Source organism: Bombus impatiens, unplaced genomic scaffold (assembly GCF_000188095.3).
Source record: "Bombus impatiens unplaced genomic scaffold, BIMP_2.2 scf_0135, whole genome shotgun sequence".
Taxonomy (NCBI): domain Eukaryota; kingdom Metazoa; phylum Arthropoda; class Insecta; order Hymenoptera; family Apidae; genus Bombus; species Bombus impatiens.
Genome location: NT_176554.1, coordinates 2610847 through 2633798, shown reverse-complemented (window position 1 = coordinate 2633798; position 22952 = coordinate 2610847). Strand labels below are relative to the sequence as shown.

At 32.3% G+C, this 22952-nt stretch overlaps 5 protein-coding genes and 1 long non-coding RNA gene across 12 annotated transcripts in view; 3 read left to right on the top strand and 3 right to left on the bottom strand.

Moving 5' to 3' along the window:
* Positions 1-2855, top strand: LOC100742294 (stabilizer of axonemal microtubules 1-like). The gene is made up of 6 exons (XM_012381572.3): positions 1-244; positions 319-596; positions 667-987; positions 1278-1530; positions 1884-2155; positions 2496-2855. The coding sequence occupies exons 1-6, from the start codon at positions 161-163 to the stop codon at positions 2755-2757; spliced, it is 1470 nt and encodes a 489-aa protein (XP_012236995.1). The 5' UTR covers positions 1-160; the 3' UTR covers positions 2758-2855.
* A 78-nt stretch (positions 2856-2933) lies between these two features.
* On the bottom strand, positions 2934-12354 carry LOC100743540 (signal transducer and activator of transcription 5A). 3 transcript variants are annotated; one of them, XM_024365319.2, is made up of 10 exons: positions 12115-12354; positions 11417-11570; positions 11177-11333; positions 10754-11100; positions 9635-9778; positions 9093-9561; positions 8340-9012; positions 8092-8247; positions 7770-8004; positions 2934-5593 (listed from the first exon to the last, which is right to left on the bottom strand). In XM_024365319.2, the coding sequence occupies exons 2-10, from the start codon at positions 11542-11544 to the stop codon at positions 5539-5541; spliced, it is 2364 nt and encodes a 787-aa protein (XP_024221087.1). In that variant the 5' UTR covers positions 11545-11570; positions 12115-12354; the 3' UTR covers positions 2934-5538. The 3 variants fall into 3 exon arrangements, with proteins under 3 accessions (XP_024221087.1, XP_024221086.1, XP_003486926.1); XM_024365318.2 differs by lacking the exon at positions 12115-12354 and adding an exon at positions 11799-11820 and having other exon boundaries at positions 3159-5030; XM_003486878.4 differs by having other exon boundaries at positions 3889-5030; positions 12115-12353.
* Positions 12355-12498: 144 nt separating this feature from the next.
* Positions 12499-13281, top strand: LOC112212217. Its single transcript, XR_002946035.2, has 2 exons — positions 12499-12918; positions 13020-13281. It is a non-coding gene; the product is annotated as an uncharacterized LOC112212217 (long non-coding RNA).
* LOC100743338 (major facilitator superfamily domain-containing protein 10) lies at positions 12678-15103 on the bottom strand. Its single transcript, XM_003486876.3, has 7 exons — positions 14483-15103; positions 14142-14404; positions 13757-14048; positions 13446-13666; positions 13266-13356; positions 13014-13151; positions 12678-12955 (listed from the first exon to the last, which is right to left on the bottom strand). Exons 1-7 carry the CDS (start codon positions 14700-14702, stop codon positions 12861-12863), a joined length of 1320 nt encoding a protein of 439 aa, XP_003486924.1. The 5' UTR covers positions 14703-15103; the 3' UTR covers positions 12678-12860.
* A 6335-nt stretch (positions 15104-21438) lies between these two features.
* LOC100743216 (protein PTCD3 homolog, mitochondrial) overlaps positions 21439-22952 on the top strand; it is a 4486-nt gene continuing 2972 nt past the window's right edge. Inside the window, exons 1-2 of one of the 5 annotated variants that reach the window (XM_033319034.1) lie at positions 21439-21606; positions 21687-21694. In XM_033319034.1, coding sequence (XP_033174925.1) covers positions 21454-21606; positions 21687-21694 — 161 coding nt within the window. In that variant the 5' untranslated portion in view covers positions 21439-21453. Of the gene's footprint in view, positions 21607-21686; positions 21731-22623; positions 22827-22952 lie in introns of those variants that run through there. The other 4 variants (XM_033319037.1, XM_033319036.1, XM_033319035.1 and 1 more) reach the window with 4 other exon arrangements.
* LOC100742974 (cell division cycle-associated protein 7) overlaps positions 22359-22952 on the bottom strand; it is a 14301-nt gene continuing 13707 nt past the window's right edge. The window contains exon 4 of the mRNA XM_024365459.2: positions 22359-22370. The gene's annotated coding sequence lies outside the window, so the exon portion shown is untranslated. The remainder of the gene's footprint in view (positions 22371-22952) is intronic.

The following is a 22952-nucleotide window of genomic DNA, read 5'->3' as shown; positions in this document are numbered from 1 at the left end:
GCAGCTGCACTTTTATTGTTTTATATTGTTATACTTTATATATTACGAATCTTTTGAGAATCTAAATTTATTGACTATAAACACCGTTTTTCTATCTTATTCATAAAAAGGGAAATAGTTTTTGATTGCTATTATTATATGTAATAATATTAAGTACAAAATGGAAGTAGTGGAGATACAGAATACAAAGAAGCAGGTTCAACTGCCGTGCCAGAAACCAGCAGAATGCCCCTGTGACATTAAAGTAACGAACCCACTAATTTTTCTATTATAATTTCCGACTGATAAACTGGGTGATTTAATATCGTGCATATCTAGTGCACAAGGAAATACGTGCAACCGTCTCGAGCAAAGTCATTCGCTCCGGTGAGAACGTATAAGCCTCCTTCGAAATTATTCGAAAATAATACCACATATCACTTATCATATTTAAACGTGGATCATGCGGAAATGCGACGCAGCCGATCTCAACCTATCCGACCCAAACCTGCTCTCACTAAATCCGATGCTCGATTTCTCGGTGAAACGACTAATCAATTGAGTTACAAACACATTGGGAGTATTCCTAAAACAAAACCAATCATACCCAGGCAAAGGTAACGAGTTTAAAGAATTGAAACGAATGAAATTAAGAAATCTGTTAGATGTCATTCTCTGATGTGTTAGGCCGATGATCGGATCTGGTCGAATGGAGTCTGTTACCACAATTCGTCAGGATTACCCGCGTAAATACGTGGACAAACCAGAAATTATAATACCTTGTGGGAACATTCGTTTAAGTTCCGGCAAGCTGGATGCTAGTACCACAGCGAAACTTTCTTATGCGGACCCAGGCTGTACGGAACCGACATTGAACTTCAAACCCATAGCGATTTACTATCCACCTAGTGAACCGATTTTTACTGATACTACACAGAAGTTAAGTTATCAACCTGTTCACATTCCAGAAAGAGATACGTACTCCTGGCAGCAGAAACCAATCTACCAGTATATATGTATTATATTTGAATACCACAGGGGAAAGATATGAAAGTCATACTTTTTGTGTCTTACAAGGGAGGACTTTTACTAAAATACAATATTATAGTATTTACTAAAATATAATATGCTGTCAACTAGTCTTATATTACTAAATTTGTTTCTTTATTTTTGTACTAAACATCTGTTTTACTACCTCCTTAGACATCTCAAAAATATTGATTGCCATAATTAAACCCTGTGGCTTATTCGATTTAAATAGATAAACCAAAGGGATGTTTTTACTATAACGTTTATAGAGCTCCAGATGTTGCTATGTGCGGAAAGACAACGTACACTGAAAGTTTCTTAAAGAACGAAGAGCCATGCATGGAGAAACCTGTACGGCCGACTGCTGCCAATGTCTTTCCTATCGGTGGTGAATTTCACTCGGATACTATTTATAAACAAAGCTATTTGCAATCGGCTATCGTTGAACGAGTGGAACCTGTTATTCCTTGCAATGCTATCTCGAAACCTGATGGCAAAATTTCAACAGATACAACAAGCAAAGTAAATGTATTTCTGTAACATCTGAAAACATCACAGCAAAAAGAAGACAATTTCAATATTTAAATTATATTTATTGGAAAAGAAAGAAAGTTATAGATTACATACTTAAAACTTTCATATTCAGAAGTTCAAAAATTTATTATTACAAATATTAGTTGACCACTAATTTGTAGTATATATCAAAAAATGCTTTGATTTTGAGTTAGTTTATTTAAATTGCTGAAAAATGAAATTGTCTCTTTATTCTAACAACCCTTAATTTACTAATAGCATCTCTTACTTTACTAAATGCATCTCTTATTACTACTCTTTGTTTCCTTCTTCTCCTATTAATTCTATTAATTCTCCTACAGTTGAGTTACCTACCGGTCCAAAGCGAAAGACGTTTGCCGATATTACCTCGAAGCAGAAACATGATAGGCGATGGTCTAATGCAATCCGAAACTACCAACCGTTGCGATTTTGTGGAAAAAATTACGTTACGACCGGATCTCATTATTCCATGTGATAATCTTCGAAGCCCAGATACACCTATTGACGACAGAACTACAACGAAACTATCTTACGCGAAACCTGGGCCAGTAGAATGGGTTAAAAGCTTTAAACCTGTCGTTCAGTATCAGAGGTAGATCAGACATTTCTTATTAGCCAAGCATATTACGTTGTTGTATACACTTTCGCTCCAAAGTTAAAGGATATTTATTGCATTCATTCCAAAATTGAAAGAAGTTTAACAAAAAAGAAACAACTTTGTGGTCGCAAACAACTTAATAAGTTCTTTTTTTCTTTATAAAAGATACATAATGCTATATGCACATAGATGAATGTTATAAATTGTAATTGTCATTAATTATATATGTATTCTTAGCGAACAGATCTTATCCAGCAACCTAATACTATAACAAATTGCGCAATAATTCCTTGACCAACTTGACTAACCAACATACTTTTTACTAAACTGTTAGATCTGAAAAAATTGAATATGACACTATAAACAAACTATCGTATCAGTCTTGGACTCCGCTTCCCAAGGAACATATACCATGGGCATCTAAAGAAAAATATCAACCACCTTTAGACCCTATGTGTGCTGATACTATTTACCAAGTGAGTTATCCCGCACCCGGATATTACGAAGATACTTGTATGCCAGCTGATTGCGAATGTTTGGATTTCAAATACGATAATCTCCCGGCACAAATAGGTGAAACTGTGACGTGTGAATGAAATACGAACAAAAATAATTGTAATCCGAGTAACAAAACTTCTGTATAACTTATTTTCTATTTTCCCATGTATTAACTTCTATTTTCCCATGTATAAATTTCTATCGTATATTATAATAAATATTTAGAGGAAAAAATATTGAACTGTTTAAAACTTGAATAAAAACAATTTAAAAATCGAATTAAAAGCTATTTTATTCGGTATGTCGATTCGGTATGCGAACACATCTTATATTTTACGCTTATATAATAATAATTATTATTATATATAGAGGAATAAAGATAATAATAACGTATATCTTTTACAAACAGTAAAATTGTTCTCAATAATAAAATAAACTCTAATCTTTGATAAAAGATAATAGACAATAGATTTAATAATAAACAGTATTAACGCACTAGTCTTTCAAAATTTAGTTTATCTTTACATACATCCATACATACACGTGTACGTATGTACACGCATGTACACCATCAGGTACATGCATGCACTCATACATACATAGATACGTACGTACATGGATTCATACGTACATATATATATATATATATAATATTATATAATATTTATATTATATATAGTAAATATAATTAGGATAACGACGACTTCAATCCTATTCAAAAATTTAGCGTATATCGATGTTGTATATACGCGCAACAATTCATAGTTTTTAATAAAGTACATAAACTATAGGGGAGGGAACGATTATTAGAAAACGAATATGTAATTATCTATTTTAACCGATAATAGAAACTTCCTACGCTTAGAGATCTAAAAGGTTCACCGAAAAGTTTAAGTTACTTCGGCAACAATTGAAAAATATAAATTCGTCGCATGTCGTACATCGCACTAAAAATATCACGCACCAAACGGAAATATTCAATTTTAATTTCTCCAAAAATTTTTGGAAGTTAGATTTCAATATAAAAGAGATTTAAATGATAAGAAACATAATATTTCTTCGTTAGTTAAGTTAAACGGCGACTCGAAGACAAAATTTTTTGCTAAAAATACATGCAACTTGTCTATAAGAGTTTTCAAAAAATATAACGAGCATTAATTCGAAGATTATAAGGCACATATTTAGGTCACGCTGATTACATGTTACACATACTTCATATTAGCGTTGCACAAACCCCGTTTCTTATTCCGGCACGCTGGCCCATTAGTAAATTAAAATTCTTCTTTTTTTTTTTTTATTTCATTATTTACATGAATGGACGTGCAAATGATTGTCTGTATTATATTCTACGTATTATCATAGCAATTCTACTTTCAGCTGACATCTAGATCTCATCGTCACCTGCTACAAGTTTCTCTTGTGCATTTTTTCCAATTAATAACTAAAACTTTGATCACATAATGTAAGTCATCTTTTACTTAAGAGAAAAACACAAAGTTCGTTTAATCTTATACTCGTAAAGCAATTATCGTTACCCTGTATATATAGCATTATAATTGCACACTACACATTAATATTTCCCTGGTCATGGTAAAGTATTCATGCACAATATTCGATACTTTGTGGCGAACACTGTTTGTTTTCGAATAAAATCTAAATGGTAGAATAAGACCAGTTTCTACAATCGTGTGTCTCGAATGCTTTCGGTCGATCAATATCACTCAATTGAACACTCCATACATTGAATTGTACCGTCGTTCCGTAGCAAGCATTTAGTCAAAATCGAAAATTAAGTATTAGGTTTATAAAGCGATATACAGAGTACCATTGCACATGGTACGCTCAGGCATACGTAATTGCAACTCGACAATGTTACTACATAAAGACCGATCTCAATCATTCATTTATAATAGAACTAAATGATAATAGCTCTGAAACATATTGCACTCTTACACGATGAAAATCAAAGATATGCCACGTTTCCTCGGAGACAAACCTACTTAATAGGTGTGTGTGTGTGTGTGTATATATATTTAAGATAATATATATTGCAAACGACGAAAACATTTTTACATCCCTCCCCTATAAAACAACGATAATAACGCATTACATTCGTTGTGTGTACGATTAAAAATATAATTGGGATAAGAAATAAAGATAATTGATCGATAGATAGATACAAGAAATATATCACGCCTGACATACCTATTGTGGCTTAGTGTTGTAGGATTGTATGAACTCAGAGAAGGTAAAGTGATCCAAGTTGAGATTTTCGTCGATCGAGGGGAGTTCGCTGTGACCCATCAACTCCACATAGTCCATGTCCGGATTTGTTCGCCCAACGCTTGACTGGCCAAGGCCCGGAGCGTAGCTACCACAAATTAAAAGCACAACTCCAATCACTGGCATAGTAATGAACAAGAGACTCTTACTGAATCAAAACATATTGCGTGTGATACGAAACCGATTCGATCCAATTTTGTTCTTTTTTTTTTCTTTTTCCTTCTCTCTTGATTGACTACTTTAAAAATTCAATTTATCGCTTATATCATACATACGAATCATTAAGAATCGTCTATTTCGTCGAAACGTGTGACCGATTAGCCTGATAGCGGTACAACACGGCAAAGGAAATACAAACAACCACAAGAAATCCCCAACCTAGCCAAGATTGATCGGTCACTTGAGAGCTATTATTTATCCCCGATTTCTACTCTATTATAATTACACCTATTGTATGACTCTATTTAGACGAATTTTTATTAAAATTCTAGTGCCATTGCTTCATAACAATTTAGCAATAATGTTTAAATACGCTCGATTGCCAGTACTAGAATTGTAACTGTGATTGGAGTTGTGTTTTTTATCAGGAGTAGCGTTTATGCATTTAATTTTCCGTTGCTGTGGTTGTACCGGCTTGCTCCAGGCCTATGCCTTCGATTTTTCAAAATTTCGTGTATTACTTTTACACATGCACAGATTCGTAACATATTACTCTTTCACATGGATTTATATATAAAAAGATATATGTATATGTACACACATGTGTGTGCAACACGCACATGTGTATATGTATGAGAGAATATATATTTATACATACAGAATACTATTAGCGATACAACAGCTTTTTCACTTTTATTTGTTTTGTTTTGTAATGCCATGGGTAAGCCGTTTCTCTTTAAAGAAAGATAGAGAGAAAAAAAAAGAAAATTTATAAAATTTGGCAGTCTGAGGAGAACGCATATGTTATTGGTCCTTAATCTGTTATTTTTTTATGTTCATTATTAGTGCTACAAATTACGTACTATAACTTATGATAGAAACAAAGGAAAAAAGAGCGAAAAACTTAAAAAGATCGATGATCCTTACGCCATACATCCAAAGATCCTCCAATCTACTGTATCTACTTTATCCGTTGGACGGATTTCATTACAATTTGCTTTACAAGTAATTTTATAAAGTTTGAAATATTATAATATAACTGTATTATCCACTGTACTACAAAGTATCGCGTAAATCTTCAGAATAAGCATGAAATAGCCTATTTATCAACCATTCCTTTAAGAACGTATTTCTGTTCTCTTTAAATAGTAGTAGAAACATTCTTGTGGAGGACTTTGGAAATTTAATAGAGGCATTATTGAATTATATCGAACTTTTTAATAATGCCACTTAATACTAGTCATATGCTTATTGATAAAAAATTATAATATCAGCATAGAATACTGGATAACATGAAGGTTAAATCTTTGCGGACGGGGCCGCTCGACGAGAGGTATCGGTGCGCGTAGTTGAGAAAATATACACGTTGAACGTTTGCGTTATTCATTGTCGAGGCTTATATTATTTTCATCAATATTTAGTTCATCATCGCTGTCACTATCATTAGAAATATTGAAACTTCTGAACCGATTGCTTATTGAACGGAATTTGTTTCCACTGCCTGAAGCACTGTCGTCGTCTTCTATCTTGTCAAGTTCAAAATAATATTCGTCATCACTACTATCACTATCGAACATGTCCTTTCTAGATTTTTTAGGCATCGTGTATAAAGTATTATAAAAAATATAAAATATATAAAAAGCTTGCTGATTCGTCTGGTAATGCCATTGAAAGACTGAAATTCGTTTTGACTTGACCATCATCCTACATCGCGAGTTTACGTTAAACGGAATATAAGGTCTCATCGCTAAAGATCTATAATTTTCTTTCATCAAAAACATAATACTGTTTAGTTTACTATACTTATGCGTAAATACGCGTAAATATTTCAGAAAAATAGACGTACGCCAGCCACTTCAAAATAAGTGTCTGGAACTGTGAACAGATTCGGGCGGCTATTTGCCGATACTCGTCTTCAAAGGGTTAATTTAAAACAAAATCTAATTGTAAGAGGAAAAAACTGAATAACGCCAAAAAATTCGTTAACTTCAGCAATCGTCAGTATCGTGTACATAATAAAATATGCTTTTTATCAAAATTGTCTTTATGCATCCAGTATTCTTCAGTATACGATTTACTTAATTGTAAATAAAATTGTTAGATAGGGTTTAACGTTACTTACACTTTCATTTTATGTTATAATAATCAGATATAAAAATTTTCAAAATTTCATTAAAAAGTTTACAAAATTTGAAACTACAGTATTATTGTAAATTATAATATTTGCTAAATGTTCGCAAAAAGAAAACATAAAAAAAACAATACTGACATTCATCTGCACAGATAGAATATAAAAGACATGCAAAGTGTTATTAGTTGTAGGAATGTGTCGTTTCTGCCTTTTAGAAACTCTTCATTAATCTATTTTTATTGACCAAACATTAAGTACTCAAACATCATGTCGATTCGATATGTTATTAATAAACAGTACATACGATAGTCGTATAATATTATATAAAATAATTATTGCAGTCACCGGAAATGGTATGTTATGAATTAAAAAATTCGGACACACTTCTTAGAACATATACTTGTCCGATATTTAAATACATTGCACGAAGAAACAAAAAAGAATCTTTGCATATCTTATATTGAAATTTCTATGGCAGCTTATATTAATAAAAAAATGTATATGATACGATTGATATTTTAAATCCAGGGGACTGACCTGGAAGCCACTGATGGAGTATCACGCGTTACAGAGGGATCTGGACTGTGCGCTTGAAATATAGTTGATGGTGTTGCTGGATAACTACCACCGGGACCACTTTGACCGCTACTTCCTACTCCTACTACGGAGGAATGCGACGGTGTTTGACCACCGACACCAGGCCCGCCCCAACCAGGTACGTGCGTTACCAAAAACGGTTTCACATATCCATTTGCCGATGTAGATTGATTTTCTATGATAAAATATATTTTATACAATCTCAATTCAAAGTATTACGAAAATGAATAAAAGTGAAGAAACGAGAGTAAAGGATATTTACCTGTAAATGGCGTGTAATATTTAGAAAATGCTTGGTCTTTCGATATGTCTGGATAGAGATAAAGCAGGTGTTGTAAATCGGACACACGGTCAGCTAAACTACGTATCGCAAAATCTTTGCTCGTGAAAGGTTGTAACATAAAAACTTCAGTCTGATCTACAAATATTAATATAAAATTGGAGAATATTGACTGAAAGAGAAAACAGTAACGACTCTAGTTCAAAGTAGTAAAATGTATAGATATTTACCTCCAACCCAAGCAATAGTAACACCACCAAGTTCAGAATCTGAAAAACGCATTAGAAATGTTCCTGACGCACAACTCGCCAACATTTCTTCTGCTTGTCTCTTTCTCACAAATCCCAATATATAACCGTCCATCCATTGACTTTTTAAATGCTCCCTGGTTAATTTCATCACAGCATAAAACCATTCCCAAAACGTAAAATTTCTTTCTGGTAATGGCTCTTTGCAAAACTGTGCCCAACTCAAAAGCAAACTAGAGTAGTCTTGCCCACTTGCATTACCACCGCGAAACGCTTTTTCCGCGAGAAATCGTAAATTATCTTCCGTTAATGAACGACCTGTCGCAGATTTAAATTTAACATTTAATGCTTCAGCTACTTGACCCCATGGAACTTTATCAGGCACTGCGAATGGTACTCTTCCAGGTTCAGCAAATGCATTATCCCATGTAACTGTAGCCCATGCGTGTGGTTCTTGATTTCCATGTACAATTACTACAACTGGTAAACTTAGAGTCCAAACTGCGAATACCAATTCACCTCCCCCAACGCTAAATTGCGATTGAAAGAGAAGGGAAAATTTTTCATCCATCACAGATTCCGTTCCTTTTTTTTCTGCTCTTTTGATCTTTTTTAACTGCATATTACGAAAGCTTACAGAAAGTTGTCTTGTTGCCTAGAAAGTAAAAGCATGATGGCTCATGTTTTGTTTTAGCAATATAGTGAATTATGATAATTTTATTTTCTTCTTCTTACCTGATGATATTCCATCGTCCCCGTATTATTTAAAATTTCACCGCTAGCTTCTCCATTCTTTGCCATTTTATCGCTCTTTAATAAAGCATTTGCTTGGGCTTCACTGATAATGCTCACCTTAACTTGGGGAGGAGTCATGTGAACATTCAATTTTCCGCCAACAAGCAAGCGTACTGTACTTGTAAAACGAGTATTAGTTTTCATTACTTGCGGTGGTTGTTTTTCTATGATGAATGTACTTGTAACTAACGAACTAAGTAACTGTGTAATTTGGGCATTTAAAGTAGGAAGAATATCTTGCATTCCTGGTGGTTCTAACGCAAATTTTTGCTTTAAACGTTCTGCTTCTTTAATTTGTTGACGATTAAGCCAAATTAATTCAGCTAAGCTTTCACACCATTCTTGAATAGAATCCAAATTGCTGTTAAATAGCGCGCCATTTCCTGCTAGTTGTTGATCTCTTTTCCATCTAGATAAATATGTATTTTTATCTTTACAACTTGCACAATTATTTGAAGAGAAAGAAATTGAACAAGTTTTACCTAATGAGTTCATCGTCTAAGACTCTAGATTGCAAGCTATTTAATCTAGTAATAGTATCCTTCAGTTTGTCAGCTAATGTCAGTCGTAATTGCATTAAACCTGCTACTTTATGGTTCAGTAATTGTTCTTGTTGCTCTTTTTGCCTATAATAGCATTATTTTCATTATTTACGTTTTATTATTATATACATCAATAAGATAGATCACCTGATATTATTTTGATTTAGATCAATATTATTATCTATAGCAAAAAATATTGCAGATCAAAGGAGATCAGTAAGTTAAGATGATAATATCAAGTGCCTCATCCTACAGTAGATATACACAATATTATTAACCCTTTGTCCTACTCGCCAACTCCCGATTGCTCGGGCCACAATAAACAAGATCGGTCATGCGTTAGCTGTTTAGCCGTGTGCTCGAACTTGCGCAAAATGTATGCGTCTTATGACATGTATATTTCGGCGCAACGAAAGGAATTGTAAAATAATAAACATATTTGGGCACAATTAATACTTTTAAGATATCTGAGAAGTAATTATGATCGATTCATCAGTAAAAAATGATTTATTATTTGAAAGCGGATAATGCATCAGTAACAATTTGAAAATTAATACTTAGTTTGAGATAATAATATTTTGTGAAAACTCGTAGAAAATTAGTAATCTTCAACTGTGTGATATTTTTCTAAACAATGAAACACAATAGGAAACACAATATTACCATCACTATCAATATCAGAAGAATCTACCGAATCACTATCCACAATAATAACATACTTCTCATCATCATTAATATTAGATTAGAATATCATATCATCAATATTAGATTTTCTCTTTACTGACATGATAGGTATAAGGTTTTTTAATTCCTTTAGCGAATTATAACCTAAACATGTGAACATGACAAAGAATTACACATAACTAAAGTAAGAAAATATGGAGCGCAACTGAACCACGAGTCTGACTTGTGTTGTTTACATTTATCCCAAATGAAGTATCACGAGCCAGGCTAGTGTTGTTTACATTTGATCAGCTTATTGTTTTTGTCCCAAATATTTATTATGGGTCTCACTCGTTGTTGTAGAACAAAGGGTCAATTATATAAATATTTAAATACCTTCTAATCTTTTTCTCCATATCTAAATTTTGTTGATTTTGTGGTTGCGTTGCAAGATGTTGAAGATGTGCATTTAGCTTAGTACATTCGTGATAACTAATAGCAAATGCCTCCTGTTCTTGCTCCATTTTTCGCAAATCTTCTCCAGTTTCTTGAGTTCTACGTCGCAAAGATTCAACATGTTGGGCTATTTCAGCTATAGCATCACTAATCAATCCTACTTTTCCGCCTGCCATACTCATTAATGCACCTCCTAAATTCTCTACTTGAGATACTAATTTCATTTCTGTTCCTAGGCAATGTCTAATTATTCTAAATAACGCTGTAGGATTATGTGTATATCTCTGCTGCATTAAAAAAAGATACATTGTGTTAAATTAATATGGTTCAAATTAACTATTAACGCTTCATTATAAAACTTACACGAAAATTTTTTGCAGCTTCCATTAATTTTAATTTTGTTAAAAACATGTCATCTGTGTTTAATGAAGCTGCCTTAGTTTCTAATTCTTGAATTAGAGATCTCACAAGAGTAGCTATATATTGTTCATATTGTGGATTATCAGGTTCTATATCAGTCCTATAGTAAAAATATTGCTCCAAATACTCTATATACATATATATAAATTAAAAGATAGATGAAAGCATATATATTTAACTTACCACATTTTTTCTTCTATCCAAGAAGATAAAAAGTGTCGGACCTCAATCGGAAAATGTTCTCCATAAACTGAACGTACTTCTTGCAATGCATCTTGTGGTAATTGTTGTGCTTTTGCCCACAGTGACATTTTGATTGTAATTATAAATTCTTTACCTTAAACATATTTAGTTGCGTTATTATTTTTCACTAATTAACATCAATGTTTCCATTAAAAGAATATTAGACGGGCTTGCTCTAAAAATAATATAACCACAAACTAACAATCTACTTGATATTTGACAATATTACATTTTCAAATTTATTAATTAATATTTTTAATAAAGATGTATTCATTAGATATTTCGTCTATATTTCTTGCAGAATGTGTAGTATCAGTATTACTTGATAAAACGAAATGCTCGATATTATCAGAAACCGTACATTCTTTTAAAGTGGATATATATACTTCCGAAACTCAAGTAAGAAAAATTACATATATTTAATATTATTTTAAAAGATATCGAATAAATTGAATTAAATAAAATAAGTTTACCGATTATTCAATTTTTAATTTAATTTTTTTAATACAATTCAAAGAAAAGAGTATGATATCGAAATTTAGAAATAACAGAACGTAACGTATTGCAATAACGCGTAAATAGATAAGCGGGAGGGGCGAAAGAAAAAGATGTTCACTTTAAGAATTGGTTACACTCACCTGCTGCTAGTCCGCAGACAGAAGCAACTAGGATTTGTACTGTATGATTCCGATACCTTCAGTTTGCTTCGATTTGTTGAAGATGTAACCTTTGAACTGATCAAACTCAGTCTACCGCGCAATAATTGTAAACGTAATGATTGAGGGACCGGTCGCACTCGCGAATCGCATCAATAACTCTCCCCCTTCTGTGTTACTCACATCAACGCGGACGTCGACGAAGTCCCGCGAACGGAAGAATTCCGAGAATTTCTTACCGTAAATGGCGCGACACAAAAGGGAGAGGGTAGGGCACGTGACAAGGCACCAATTACGCATACGCAAAATGATGATTTTCTCAGGGACGTACGAAATGGAAGAAAATATTTTTATCTTTGATTTCAATAATTTTCTTTGTGATTCTTTTGCATTAATGAAATATATCTTAATCGTATTTTTCTTATAAGTTTATCGCAGGAAAAAGCACGTTATATCACAGTACCATTAATTTGATAACTTTTCGATAAATCAATAACTACTAAACATGGCGGAAAAGGAGGGAAAAGTAAAGAGAGAAAATTTGCATGTTAAAATGTACAATTATTCACTCTCCATACATGATACAAAAAGCGTATAAAGAATATTTTCTTAAATGTTTACGTAACGTTATAAAACGTTATAACAACAAACGTTATAAAATGTGTAAAAATACTGTACAAATATAAATATACAATACTTATATAAATACCTTTTATGTTTCCTTTGTTTCAAAATGACTTAACAGTTTGAAGAATTAAAGGTGGAAATACAAGAAATACAGCACCGGTAAGATATGTTGCCTTACTACCAATACACCAGAAAGCTGAAATAATAATTCAATATAAATTACTGAATTAAATGATTCAATATTCTATCTTTACCTGAAGAAGCTACAATAGGTCCACAAGCTCGTGCTAATGCTCCAAGAGAACGAAAAACACCTGTTATTGCACCTTTTTGATGATCTGGACCAATACGTGTTACAAGCGTCATCATACATGTAACAACCATGGCAGTTGCTATAATGTATGAAAAAGATATAAAATTTTTATTTATTTTAATCAAATATAATAAATAATCCATAGATATTTGTTGTATTTCATATACATAAATTTATGTCACAATATACTCACAAATTGCAAACAGAAATACTCCAACTGACAATGTCAATATATCATTTGCTAAACCTACACAGATAAATGCTGGAATAATCAGCCATAAACCCTAAAATATTTAATATATAATAATATAATTTAATCAATGTAAAATTAATAATGACAGAAATAGTTGCTCTGTGTTTTCAAAATATTTACCAATCCTGCAACAGACTTTGTTTTATTAGGTGGAATTGTTCGTACCCAACTTCCCTGCAAAATTGCCATAACTAATCCAATTCCCAAAAACATCCATCCTTGTTGCATGCTTGTAAATTTAAACAAATAATGAGTTAAGAAAGTTAAGGTAAATTCCAAGCCACTATACACGAACAAATATATGAAATATGCACAACCCAGTGTTTTTAAATCCTTTTTGTCTGAAATTGTATATATATATATATATGTATATATATAATTTTTATTGATTTCTATAGAATTTATAATATGCTAATTTAAAGCAACTTCACCTTGCAAAGTTAGTCCAGACACTCCATTAAATTGGAATAGATCTATAGGATTAATGTAAGTAAGAATTCCAGAGGCACCAGTTACAAAATTACTGGTTCTACAATTCAACGGTAAAGATTCTTTTAAGTAGCAAACAGTAAAAAACAAGTCACTCGCTGCCAAGAAAAGAGCAAATACTGCAGGTATTATGTACCAAGTCCCTTTTCTATTATCACTAGAAATCCATGAAAAAAATGCTCCTATCATTGGACCTGCTACAAAGCCTATAGAAAAAGCTATGCCAACAAGTGCCTGAAAATAAGAAAGATTAACTTATTTCTTTATTTACATTCATCTGTCTTCAATGTATGTTGCATTTATTCGTATGTTTATCTCAAACCTCACCATTGCTTTTCCCCTTGTTTTTGGAGATGTAACATCACTAATGATAGCCATTGATAAATTAATATTTCCTTTACTAATACCTCCAACAAATCTTGCTAATACAAATATAGCAAAATTACAAGAAAGTGCCCATAACAGGTAAGACAATGCAATACCTGTTAGACAAAATATCATCAATGGTTTCCTTCCATATATATCTGATAATGCTCCTACTATCGGAGCACTCAAAAATTGTAGGAAAGAATACATAGAACCAAGAAAACCTATAAGATAAATTATGCACCTATGTTAATACATATTAATATATCAATAACTTAAATAAAATGAGGAAAAAGACTAACCACCGTAAAGTACTGTATTGACTTTATCAGGAGCATCAAAAAATTTTCTTGCGTTTTGTATGTAATACAAAATTTTAAAATATATGCCTTGATTATCTTCTATTTCTTTATAATAGTCTAATAAAGCTGGTAACAATGGTAATATCATAGTAAATGCCAAAAGGTCCAGCAGTAAAGAAATAAATATTATCTGGACAGTATTATCTTTTATTTTAGCCATTATTGAATATAATATATTATAACAGCGAAAGTACTTAATATAAAAACTTTTAAATAATACTGTAATTTAAAATATAAACTATGGTCCACTTATATCAAATGGACCATTAATATTTTCAATATTTCATAGCTTCCTCTTATTAATTATCTGCATAGTTGATAGTTGAACAATTTCACTTTAACATTTTACACAACAATCTTTGTAGCAGGAATTAATTCTTCTGAAAATGTGAAGTTTTGCTTAGCTGTGATACTTTCTATTTGTGCCATCGTAAATACTTTGAAGAATTAATTCCAACGAGTGAAAGGATTTGACCTACTTTTCCTTGTATCTCTATTTCGGTAATTCCTTACCGACTGTTCGTGCAATCAATAAGAAAGAAATCTGTTTTATTATTGAATCAAAACATTGGGGAATAAAGTATTTTTTATTGTTCCATCATTTAGAGTAGTTTACAAAATTATTTATAATTATGTCTCTATATATATTATGGTCTTTAGAATTTTTATATACCAAAAAATAAATCCTCTCTTTATTATGATTTACATTAACATATTAACTGCCGCAATGATTCATAACTGCTGTTATATTAAAAAATAAAATTGATAGGACGTGTGTAATTATTTATAGATTATATCTTTCCGAAATATTTTCATTTCTAGTATTACCAGAATAGTATGAGTAAAAGATAATGATGTAAATAAAAAAGAAATGGAATAAGTTCCCAAGAAAATTGGCCGAAATAATAAGATATCTTTTATATATATTTGCATTGTAATAATGAATATTGTATTCATCAAATCATGATTAATCAGTAGTTTGTTTTTATTTGCCAGTGAAGCGAAAAATAGCACAAACAGGCGCACCCAGAAACATTATGTATGTTCAACTTCCGGTTGTTATAGACGATATAAAGTATTTGTATACACGGACACGTTTGAATTCGACCACGGATTCACTTCCTCGATACGAACAAAGATCTTTTGAATTTCGTCTCGAAGTGTAACGTCGCTCGGAACGACCGTTTGTTAACTCAATACATTATTACGAATAGATAGATCATTATGCATAAAATCTTTTTCTATTTAATGTAAACGCAGATTAAACAGATTACAAAAGATATAAATATCTGTTTAACATCACTAATTATATTAATGGCAACACAAACATTTTTATAAGGTATAATATTAAAAATAAGAATTTCTTTTTTAATGCAGGGTGATTGAAAAATTGGTCGATTTATACTTTACACATATACATACATAATTTACATAGCGTACATATGAACGGTTAACAAATATAAAGGTTCAATAGTTTGAAAAAATTAACGAAAATAACTCAATTTTTTCTATTATTATATACACTATTAATTCATATATGTATTTGTACGTAATGTGAAATTATAGGAATAGCTTCAAACTACGCATAGAACAGGTGGTCTAGAAGGCAGTATGTAGTGTTATATCGTGATGAAAATTTAAGCAAGGGATTCAACGCTTGCCATCTGGGCCCTATGGTGTGAAGCACATGCTGCACATTGATGCCATTCTCTGACATGTGTCGATATACTTCAAAACTTTTCTTATTTAAAGATAAGATAACAAAAATAACACTGCAGAAAAGAAATTCTAACTTTCTACGAAATTGATCTAGCATCAACCTTAGCATCACGCTAAACATTCAAGAAATCGCCTTAAATATTATAACAGATTTCAATTTTATTCTTCGCTACAGATAAGAATCATAGATACATTTTGCAAAATTAAATGCTGATGACAAATTTTCTACTAACATTCTTTCGTTCCTGAAAATAAACGTAGTAGATGAACTCAGTGAATTTTGAGAAAAATTTAAACGAAGCATACCAATAACTACCGCATCAGTTCGTTTCAACGAGAGCAGGTATGCAAAGGAACAAAAGAGCCGAACTTAAAATCCCGTGAGGGTTTTCGTGGGTAATAAAGAAGAAAAAAAGAAGGAAGGAAATAAAGGCGGAACAAGGTAAGCAGATGGAAAAATCCCTCGGTCGACAAATTCAACAATTTTCTAAGAAACGTAGCTATCGTAAAAGCACGGTGGAAATTCGCTGAACAATGGGAACAAAGAAAATTTTCGGGTACCACGGCGGCCTACGTACCGGCTGTATGGCAAGCTGCATCGTGTGCTGTTACACACCGTAGAAAACCCTATTGCTCGCGTAAGCTCTGTATTATGAACTAGGTGTACGAACCTTTCGAAATCAGACAGCCATCGTATATGCCATAAACACGAGTAGACCCTCTCTTTCATGGATTATAAATCCTTACCCTGAACGGTATTAAAGGGAAGACGATGGTCGGTCAACCCCCAATACAACGAGAAGACGCATTTGCTAGAAGGTATATTGAAAACGGGATTCGAATGCTGCGATGTCGCAGTTTGAAGGGTGAGAAAAAAGAAACCAACTGAAATGAACGAAGGACACAGGTAGATAGGAGGGGAAGGAGGAAAGAATGAGAAGAGTGAGAGAGGAGGTGAGGAGAGGGGCGGCGAATGTTCGGACAAAAATAAGGAAAGAAAGGGAAAAGGAAAGGACTAGCGAAAAAAGGATGGAACAACACGGTAGAAATAAAGAGAACAGAGGAGTACCGTATGCGTTCGACCCGTGTACATCTATATAGAGTGTATAGTACCAACATAGGAATAAGGATATGTAAGCGCGCGTGCCCGCGCAACCGACAGCAGATGCGCTCGCTGCGGCAGCTGTCCTCCTACAAGTGGTTCTCAATCATTCTCTGTTTTTAATCTTCTTTCTTCTTTTGCGTATCAACGCGTGTCAACGCCAAATCAAAGAATGACACTAAGATAATGTCTTACTTGAAAACTTACAGCAACTCGATCAAACAGTTATATCATCAAATTGTACGTTTTTCAATTAAACATATCACGTACTTCGTAGGAAAATATTTCAGTTTCATTTTCGAATTTATTACTGAAAATTCTCAAGGCGAGAATTGATTGTAATTTTAATAAATAGATAAAAAAAAATTTTTCGAATTTGTCTTTGCTACTTCAATCCTATGTGTTTACATAATATTTTTATGAATGTATACTAAAATGACAGAACCAGGTGTTAAATCCAATTCAATTAGTTTACGGTCAAATTAGTCGATCTCATCAACTTGTCAAAAATTTAATTATTCTATCCCAAATCTATTAATTAAGTTATATGTATTGGAATCAGAATTATAATTGATAACAATGTTTATGTAGTATAACTGCAGCAATTTAACTTTACAGTTAAGGTAATTGTCAGAGATATATATATAATCTAGAAAAAATGATATTTTATCATCGAAGAAGATATTTAACCATTGATGTTCCTTTGTTCAAGTTTTGAATGATATATGTTCAACGTTCGCACGTTTAATCATTCGTAACTGCAACTACGTAGTACAAACTGCAAGGAAGCTTTGTTTCTTAAAACAAATATACAGAAAAGCTAAAGACTTATTTTAAGTAAAAATGCGTTTTTATTTAAAAATAAGCTGTTACGTATTTATGCATATTTAGTATGAGTTATGCACGATAATTTTGAAACGATATTTTTAAAACGTCACGAAAAGTGTCACTGCGCAAATTGTAATAGCCTTACTATTGTAAGATTCGGGTGACCCTTTTTTCCCATAGGACACCTAGCTAACAAAAAGACAGAACAAGAAGAACCGTATACGTCACGTACTTGACAGGCGGAGCAAAATTCAGGACAGCTGATACAATTTTGGCGGGCTTTAACGATAGATCTGCGCTACAAAGTGACCCAAGAAGGACGAGGAAGGAACGTAAGATAGAAAGAAAGAATAAAGCCACTCGAATAAATAGGAGAAAGAGATAGGTAACAAGAAAGTAGAAGGAAGGTGACGGAAGGGAAAAGAAAGGGAGGAAGAGAAAGGGATAGCAAATGGGAGAAGAAAAGGGGAGGAAGTTGGAAGAATTGAAGGTAGAAACTGACGGAGAAAGACGGAGAGTAAAAAGAGATCGAGAAAAGGACACGAAAAAGAAAAAGAGGGAAGCTTTAAAGTTGGTTGTTGCTGGTGTTCCTGCTTCGTTGCTGTTAAATAAGAATAAGCCCCCACCATCGACCCTTAGGGGTACCTATATAGCTGGGGGCTTTCATGTACTTGGGACCCAAAAGGAATAAAGAGAAGAGACACCTGGTCACGAGCAGCAGTTTGTCGAGAACTCTCTGGGTGGGATGTTGTCACGTCTTTCGTGCTTCCTTCTCGAGAAACACGAGCTCAACGGAAGAAGTTTACGTCTTGTTATTGTAATCGCTAATATTATTATTACCGTTGTCGTCATAGTTATCATCAATGTATTGTTCTAAAATAAATCGTGATACATACGTTGTATTTTGTCGATAGTGTCGTGCAGTGGACGAATAAACTCGGATCGTTTGGTTTTCTACGTCGATTTTACGACGTTTACATCGCACTTTCCAACTAGATGAGAGACGAAACGGGACGAAACGGGACAAAACATTGGACGTGACGAGGGGTAAGGAAGAGAGGATAACCGTAGCGCGGGATATTGGCAACCGGTGAAGGACGTCATTTATTTTGATTTGGGGGTTAGGGTGTACACCGGCAACGTGTTTTTGTCAAAATGTGTATTGCTCACTGCGATATGTCTGTGACGGTTACTGAATAGCGGACTGCAAACACTATCTACCTGCTATTTTATTTTATCGTGTTCGAAAAGAGGCAAGATCGAGGAAATGGCTTGTTGAAAATTGTAGTTACCGAAACTGTAGAAAGCCGTTTGATCGAATGTGCGTCGTAGGTATGTGCGTGAAGATTAACCAAGAAAATTATAAGACCTTCCTTTAAATTTAAGTCTTAATATTTTAAATTAAAGTGTTCGAATAATGTTTGACTTAAAATTATACGGCGCGTACCTTATATGTTAATCGTACCCGGTTTCTACGTAATATTTGTGCACGAAGCTGTAGTGGACCCAAACTCGTGTACAAAAAAACACTAGCACACGATCTATCATAATTCATAACATAAATGAATTAAAATGGATAGAGTTTTCTTTGATTTGGAAATGACTAATTTGAAGACCGAATCAAAGAGATTGTGTGAAAATACCTGATTGTAAGATAGTGGTTTTTTCAAGAGCACGTGTTTACACAAAAATTCGATGAAGGCTTTTGTTTCCAATCATTACACAACTGTCCTTATAACTTAATAGAAGCAAATGTTTTATATAAACAATTTTTTACGTAACCTCGCTGTACATATAAATTTCATTGTTCTATTGTAATTTATCTTGGCACGAGAAAATCTGTTATTTTGCATAGAAGATAGGCCGAGATTTGTGACAATGTTTTATAATATAATTCTCAATATTGCACTTGTCCCGGCCTATCGGAATGCATTATATTTCATCGTAGAAGACAGAAACAAACAACGATCGATGAATATTGATGGAGAAAGGATTAACAAGAAGACAATGGTAATCATTTTACCTAAATTCGTCGAGGATACTAACAGGTTGGGATGTGGGCATTATTTGTTGAAGGTTAGATCAAATTGCACTCGTCCCGGCCTGCTAGATCTATTCGACCTATCATCTGTTGCGCTTCCGATACCGGACTAAAATATCCTCCAGATTATTCATTCTTCGAAAAGCTAATAATGTACACAAAATCTTTATCTTTTGTTACTATAAAAATATACTGTTTATTTATGTATATTGATATTCGTTTTATTTAGAAATAAAAATGCCCTCAATTCCTTATATTACGTATATTACGTATATTACGTATATTACATTTGGGTATATCCAAATAAGTGGCATGTAACATCTAAAATATATTAAATTTTAGTGACAGATGTCAAATTTTACATTACAAATCTTAAATGTACATATTCTTCACAATTAGATAAAATTTATGTGTGAAATGGAATAATAAAAAACGTTGAAAAAATTAAGTTCGTTTTATCTTAAATTCATCATCCTAATCCTAATATCGCAAACATTTCTTTCTCTTAGTTTTAAAGTATATTGCAATAAAAATTAAAAATCAATGAATAAGTTGAGATCTTTTACTCTATTAATTTCTACTTATATCTATATATTTACTAATCCATATTATTGTTTCGTTCAGTAAATTACAGATCATATACATAAGTTTCTAGAAGTCGATAATTATTGGATGATTTGAACTTTAGTACCATTAAAGATCGTTAAACATTTATTTGTAATTGTAAACGAAAAGGAATCAATTTTCCTTTTTCATAGTATCATTCTCTCACGATCGAATTCGTTAAATTCACGAATGATTCGACCAAGAATAGAACAGAAGAAAGTGATGGACAATGATAGATTCGATATTTCTTTGTTCATCTTCCTAAGTAATACAAATACAATATGATATGTATTGTTGCTTAAAAATTCATACTAAAGTACGGTTTGATTTTTTTTACTGTAGTGAAATACAAGAAAAAGAGGAAATTGGCTGAAAAGAGAAGAAGAGAAAAACGAGAGGACTAGGGGTTAAGTTACGTTCGATCGAATAAGAAAATACAATGAAAGTAGTCGAGCTAATGTCGTTTCTCTTGTTGGTCGGTGAAACACGAATTTTGTTTTTCATTCATATTCTTCAAGTAGAAGACGTGGTGTAAGCATCCCCTTTTAAGAGTCCCACGGTTTGAAATAAAACACCTGGCTTCTTCCCTATGTGAGCACTATATAGTATACGTACATGCACATACAATTACATGTTAACACGTTTACGCGCACGCATATTCTCACGGCAGAGAACTGCTTCTCTTCGCGGACTGGTTTTGGCTTCCTTATAAACTTTATTCAATTCTTTGTAATATGCCAAAGGGTATACTTCAACATCCATACGTATATATGTACACGTATACGTGTATTTACTATTCATATGCTAAACAATAAATGCGCTGAAAGAAATGAATCTCTATCTTGTAGATACGACGGTGCAGCTGCCATATTCATCTATTACATATACATATGTATATATGTATATATGATGTTCTTATAAAAACCAGAGATAAAAATGATGGACGAAGCATTTAATAAGAAAGGGTTGAATATATTTCTTAAGGAAATTTTTCTTTACACGTTCCATCTTCCATTAGAATGTTCCATATTTTCTGCAGTGTTTTACGGTCAGTTTTACGATCGATTTTGTTTTATTTTGTATATTATTATTTTAATCACAATCTAAATATATGTATGCTGTTATTCATCTATAATTTTGTTTATGTAATCTTTCTGCATAACAATATTCAAATAATAGCAAATAGTAAATTTGTCTATTTTTCATATTGAAGTTCTGCAAATTTTTTTCATGAAAGATTACTTTTGAAATGTTTTACATTCAAAACAATCAATGTCGATTATTTCGTTAAATATCAATTAATATTCGATTTGTTTTATAAACTGCATCATTATTTGATCAATTTAATACAAGAAAATTTAGAAATACAAATTATTGTTATAAATAAATACGCACAATCAATGTTCTAAAATTTACTTTTTATGAAAAGTAAAATTTTTTAATATTCCTTTATGTTCTACTATTTTATTCGAAATTTTTCTAATCTTATATTCAAATAATTGATTTATTTTATTATAAAGATATAACTGCAACTAAAAGATCAAAATTCAGTGGCGTGATAGAATATTGAAATAGTATTTCGTAATATGTAATCTAATGCTATATCGAATTCAAATTAAGTAGAAATTTATAAAATTGTAAAAATTTTTCGATAAAACTTTTATAACATTCTTAATTTATCTAATTTTGTAAATACAAAAAAAAGTAAAGCCTGCACATAGGCAACCAAATAGATGTCCAAGTCAGTTCAAGTAGAAACGATAAAAGCGTGTCGTGTAAACTTCGCTTTCGTATTATACACATGTTTTTGTTGCAATTATTTGAGAGATACAGTACACAGAATTTCACAGACAAATGTATATGTCACGTCTTAACTTTTGCGATTTTCAACTACATATTATATAATATTTAAATAATACGATTTTGTATTATAAACAATATTTAATCAAGGTATTCATAATGAATCGTCTCAGATATCTTTTAGATAGGTTAGTAATGTTTACTACAATGAAATAATTTATTCAAGTTGGTAAAAAGATTAAGAATATTATTATTTGTTAAATAATACATATCATATTATTCCCCCCCCCCCCCCCCCCCCCCTCCACCCTCAC

Excerpts from the sequence above, each read along its gene's own strand:
- LOC100742294 (XM_012381572.3), top strand. The coding sequence starts at position 161 with ATGGAAGTAGTGGAGATACAGAATACAAAGAAGCAGGTTCAACTGCCG. Across the intron at positions 1,531-1,883 it reads CAACAGATACAACAAGCAAA|TTGAGTTACCTACCGGTCCA; the intron begins GTAAATGTATTT and ends ATTCTCCTACAG. Across the intron at positions 2,156-2,495 it reads CCTGTCGTTCAGTATCAGAG|ATCTGAAAAAATTGAATATG; the intron begins GTAGATCAGACA and ends CTAAACTGTTAG.
- LOC100743540 (XM_003486878.4), bottom strand. The coding sequence starts at position 11,544 with ATGTCACTGTGGGCAAAAGCACAACAATTACCACAAGATGCATTGCAA. Across the intron at positions 11,334-11,416 it reads TGGATAGAAGAAAAAATGTG|GACTGATATAGAACCTGATA; the intron begins GTAAGTTAAATA and ends TTTTTACTATAG. Across the intron at positions 9,013-9,092 it reads GGACGATGGAATATCATCAG|GCAACAAGACAACTTTCTGT; the intron begins GTAAGAAGAAGA and ends TTTACTTTCTAG.
- LOC100743338 (XM_003486876.3), bottom strand. The coding sequence starts at position 14,702 with ATGGCTAAAATAAAAGATAATACTGTCCAGATAATATTTATTTCTTTA. Across the intron at positions 13,667-13,756 it reads GTCTGGACTAACTTTGCAAG|ACAAAAAGGATTTAAAAACA; the intron begins GTGAAGTTGCTT and ends ATACAATTTCAG. Across the intron at positions 13,152-13,265 it reads AGTATTTCTGTTTGCAATTT|CAACTGCCATGGTTGTTACA; the intron begins GTGAGTATATTG and ends CATACATTATAG.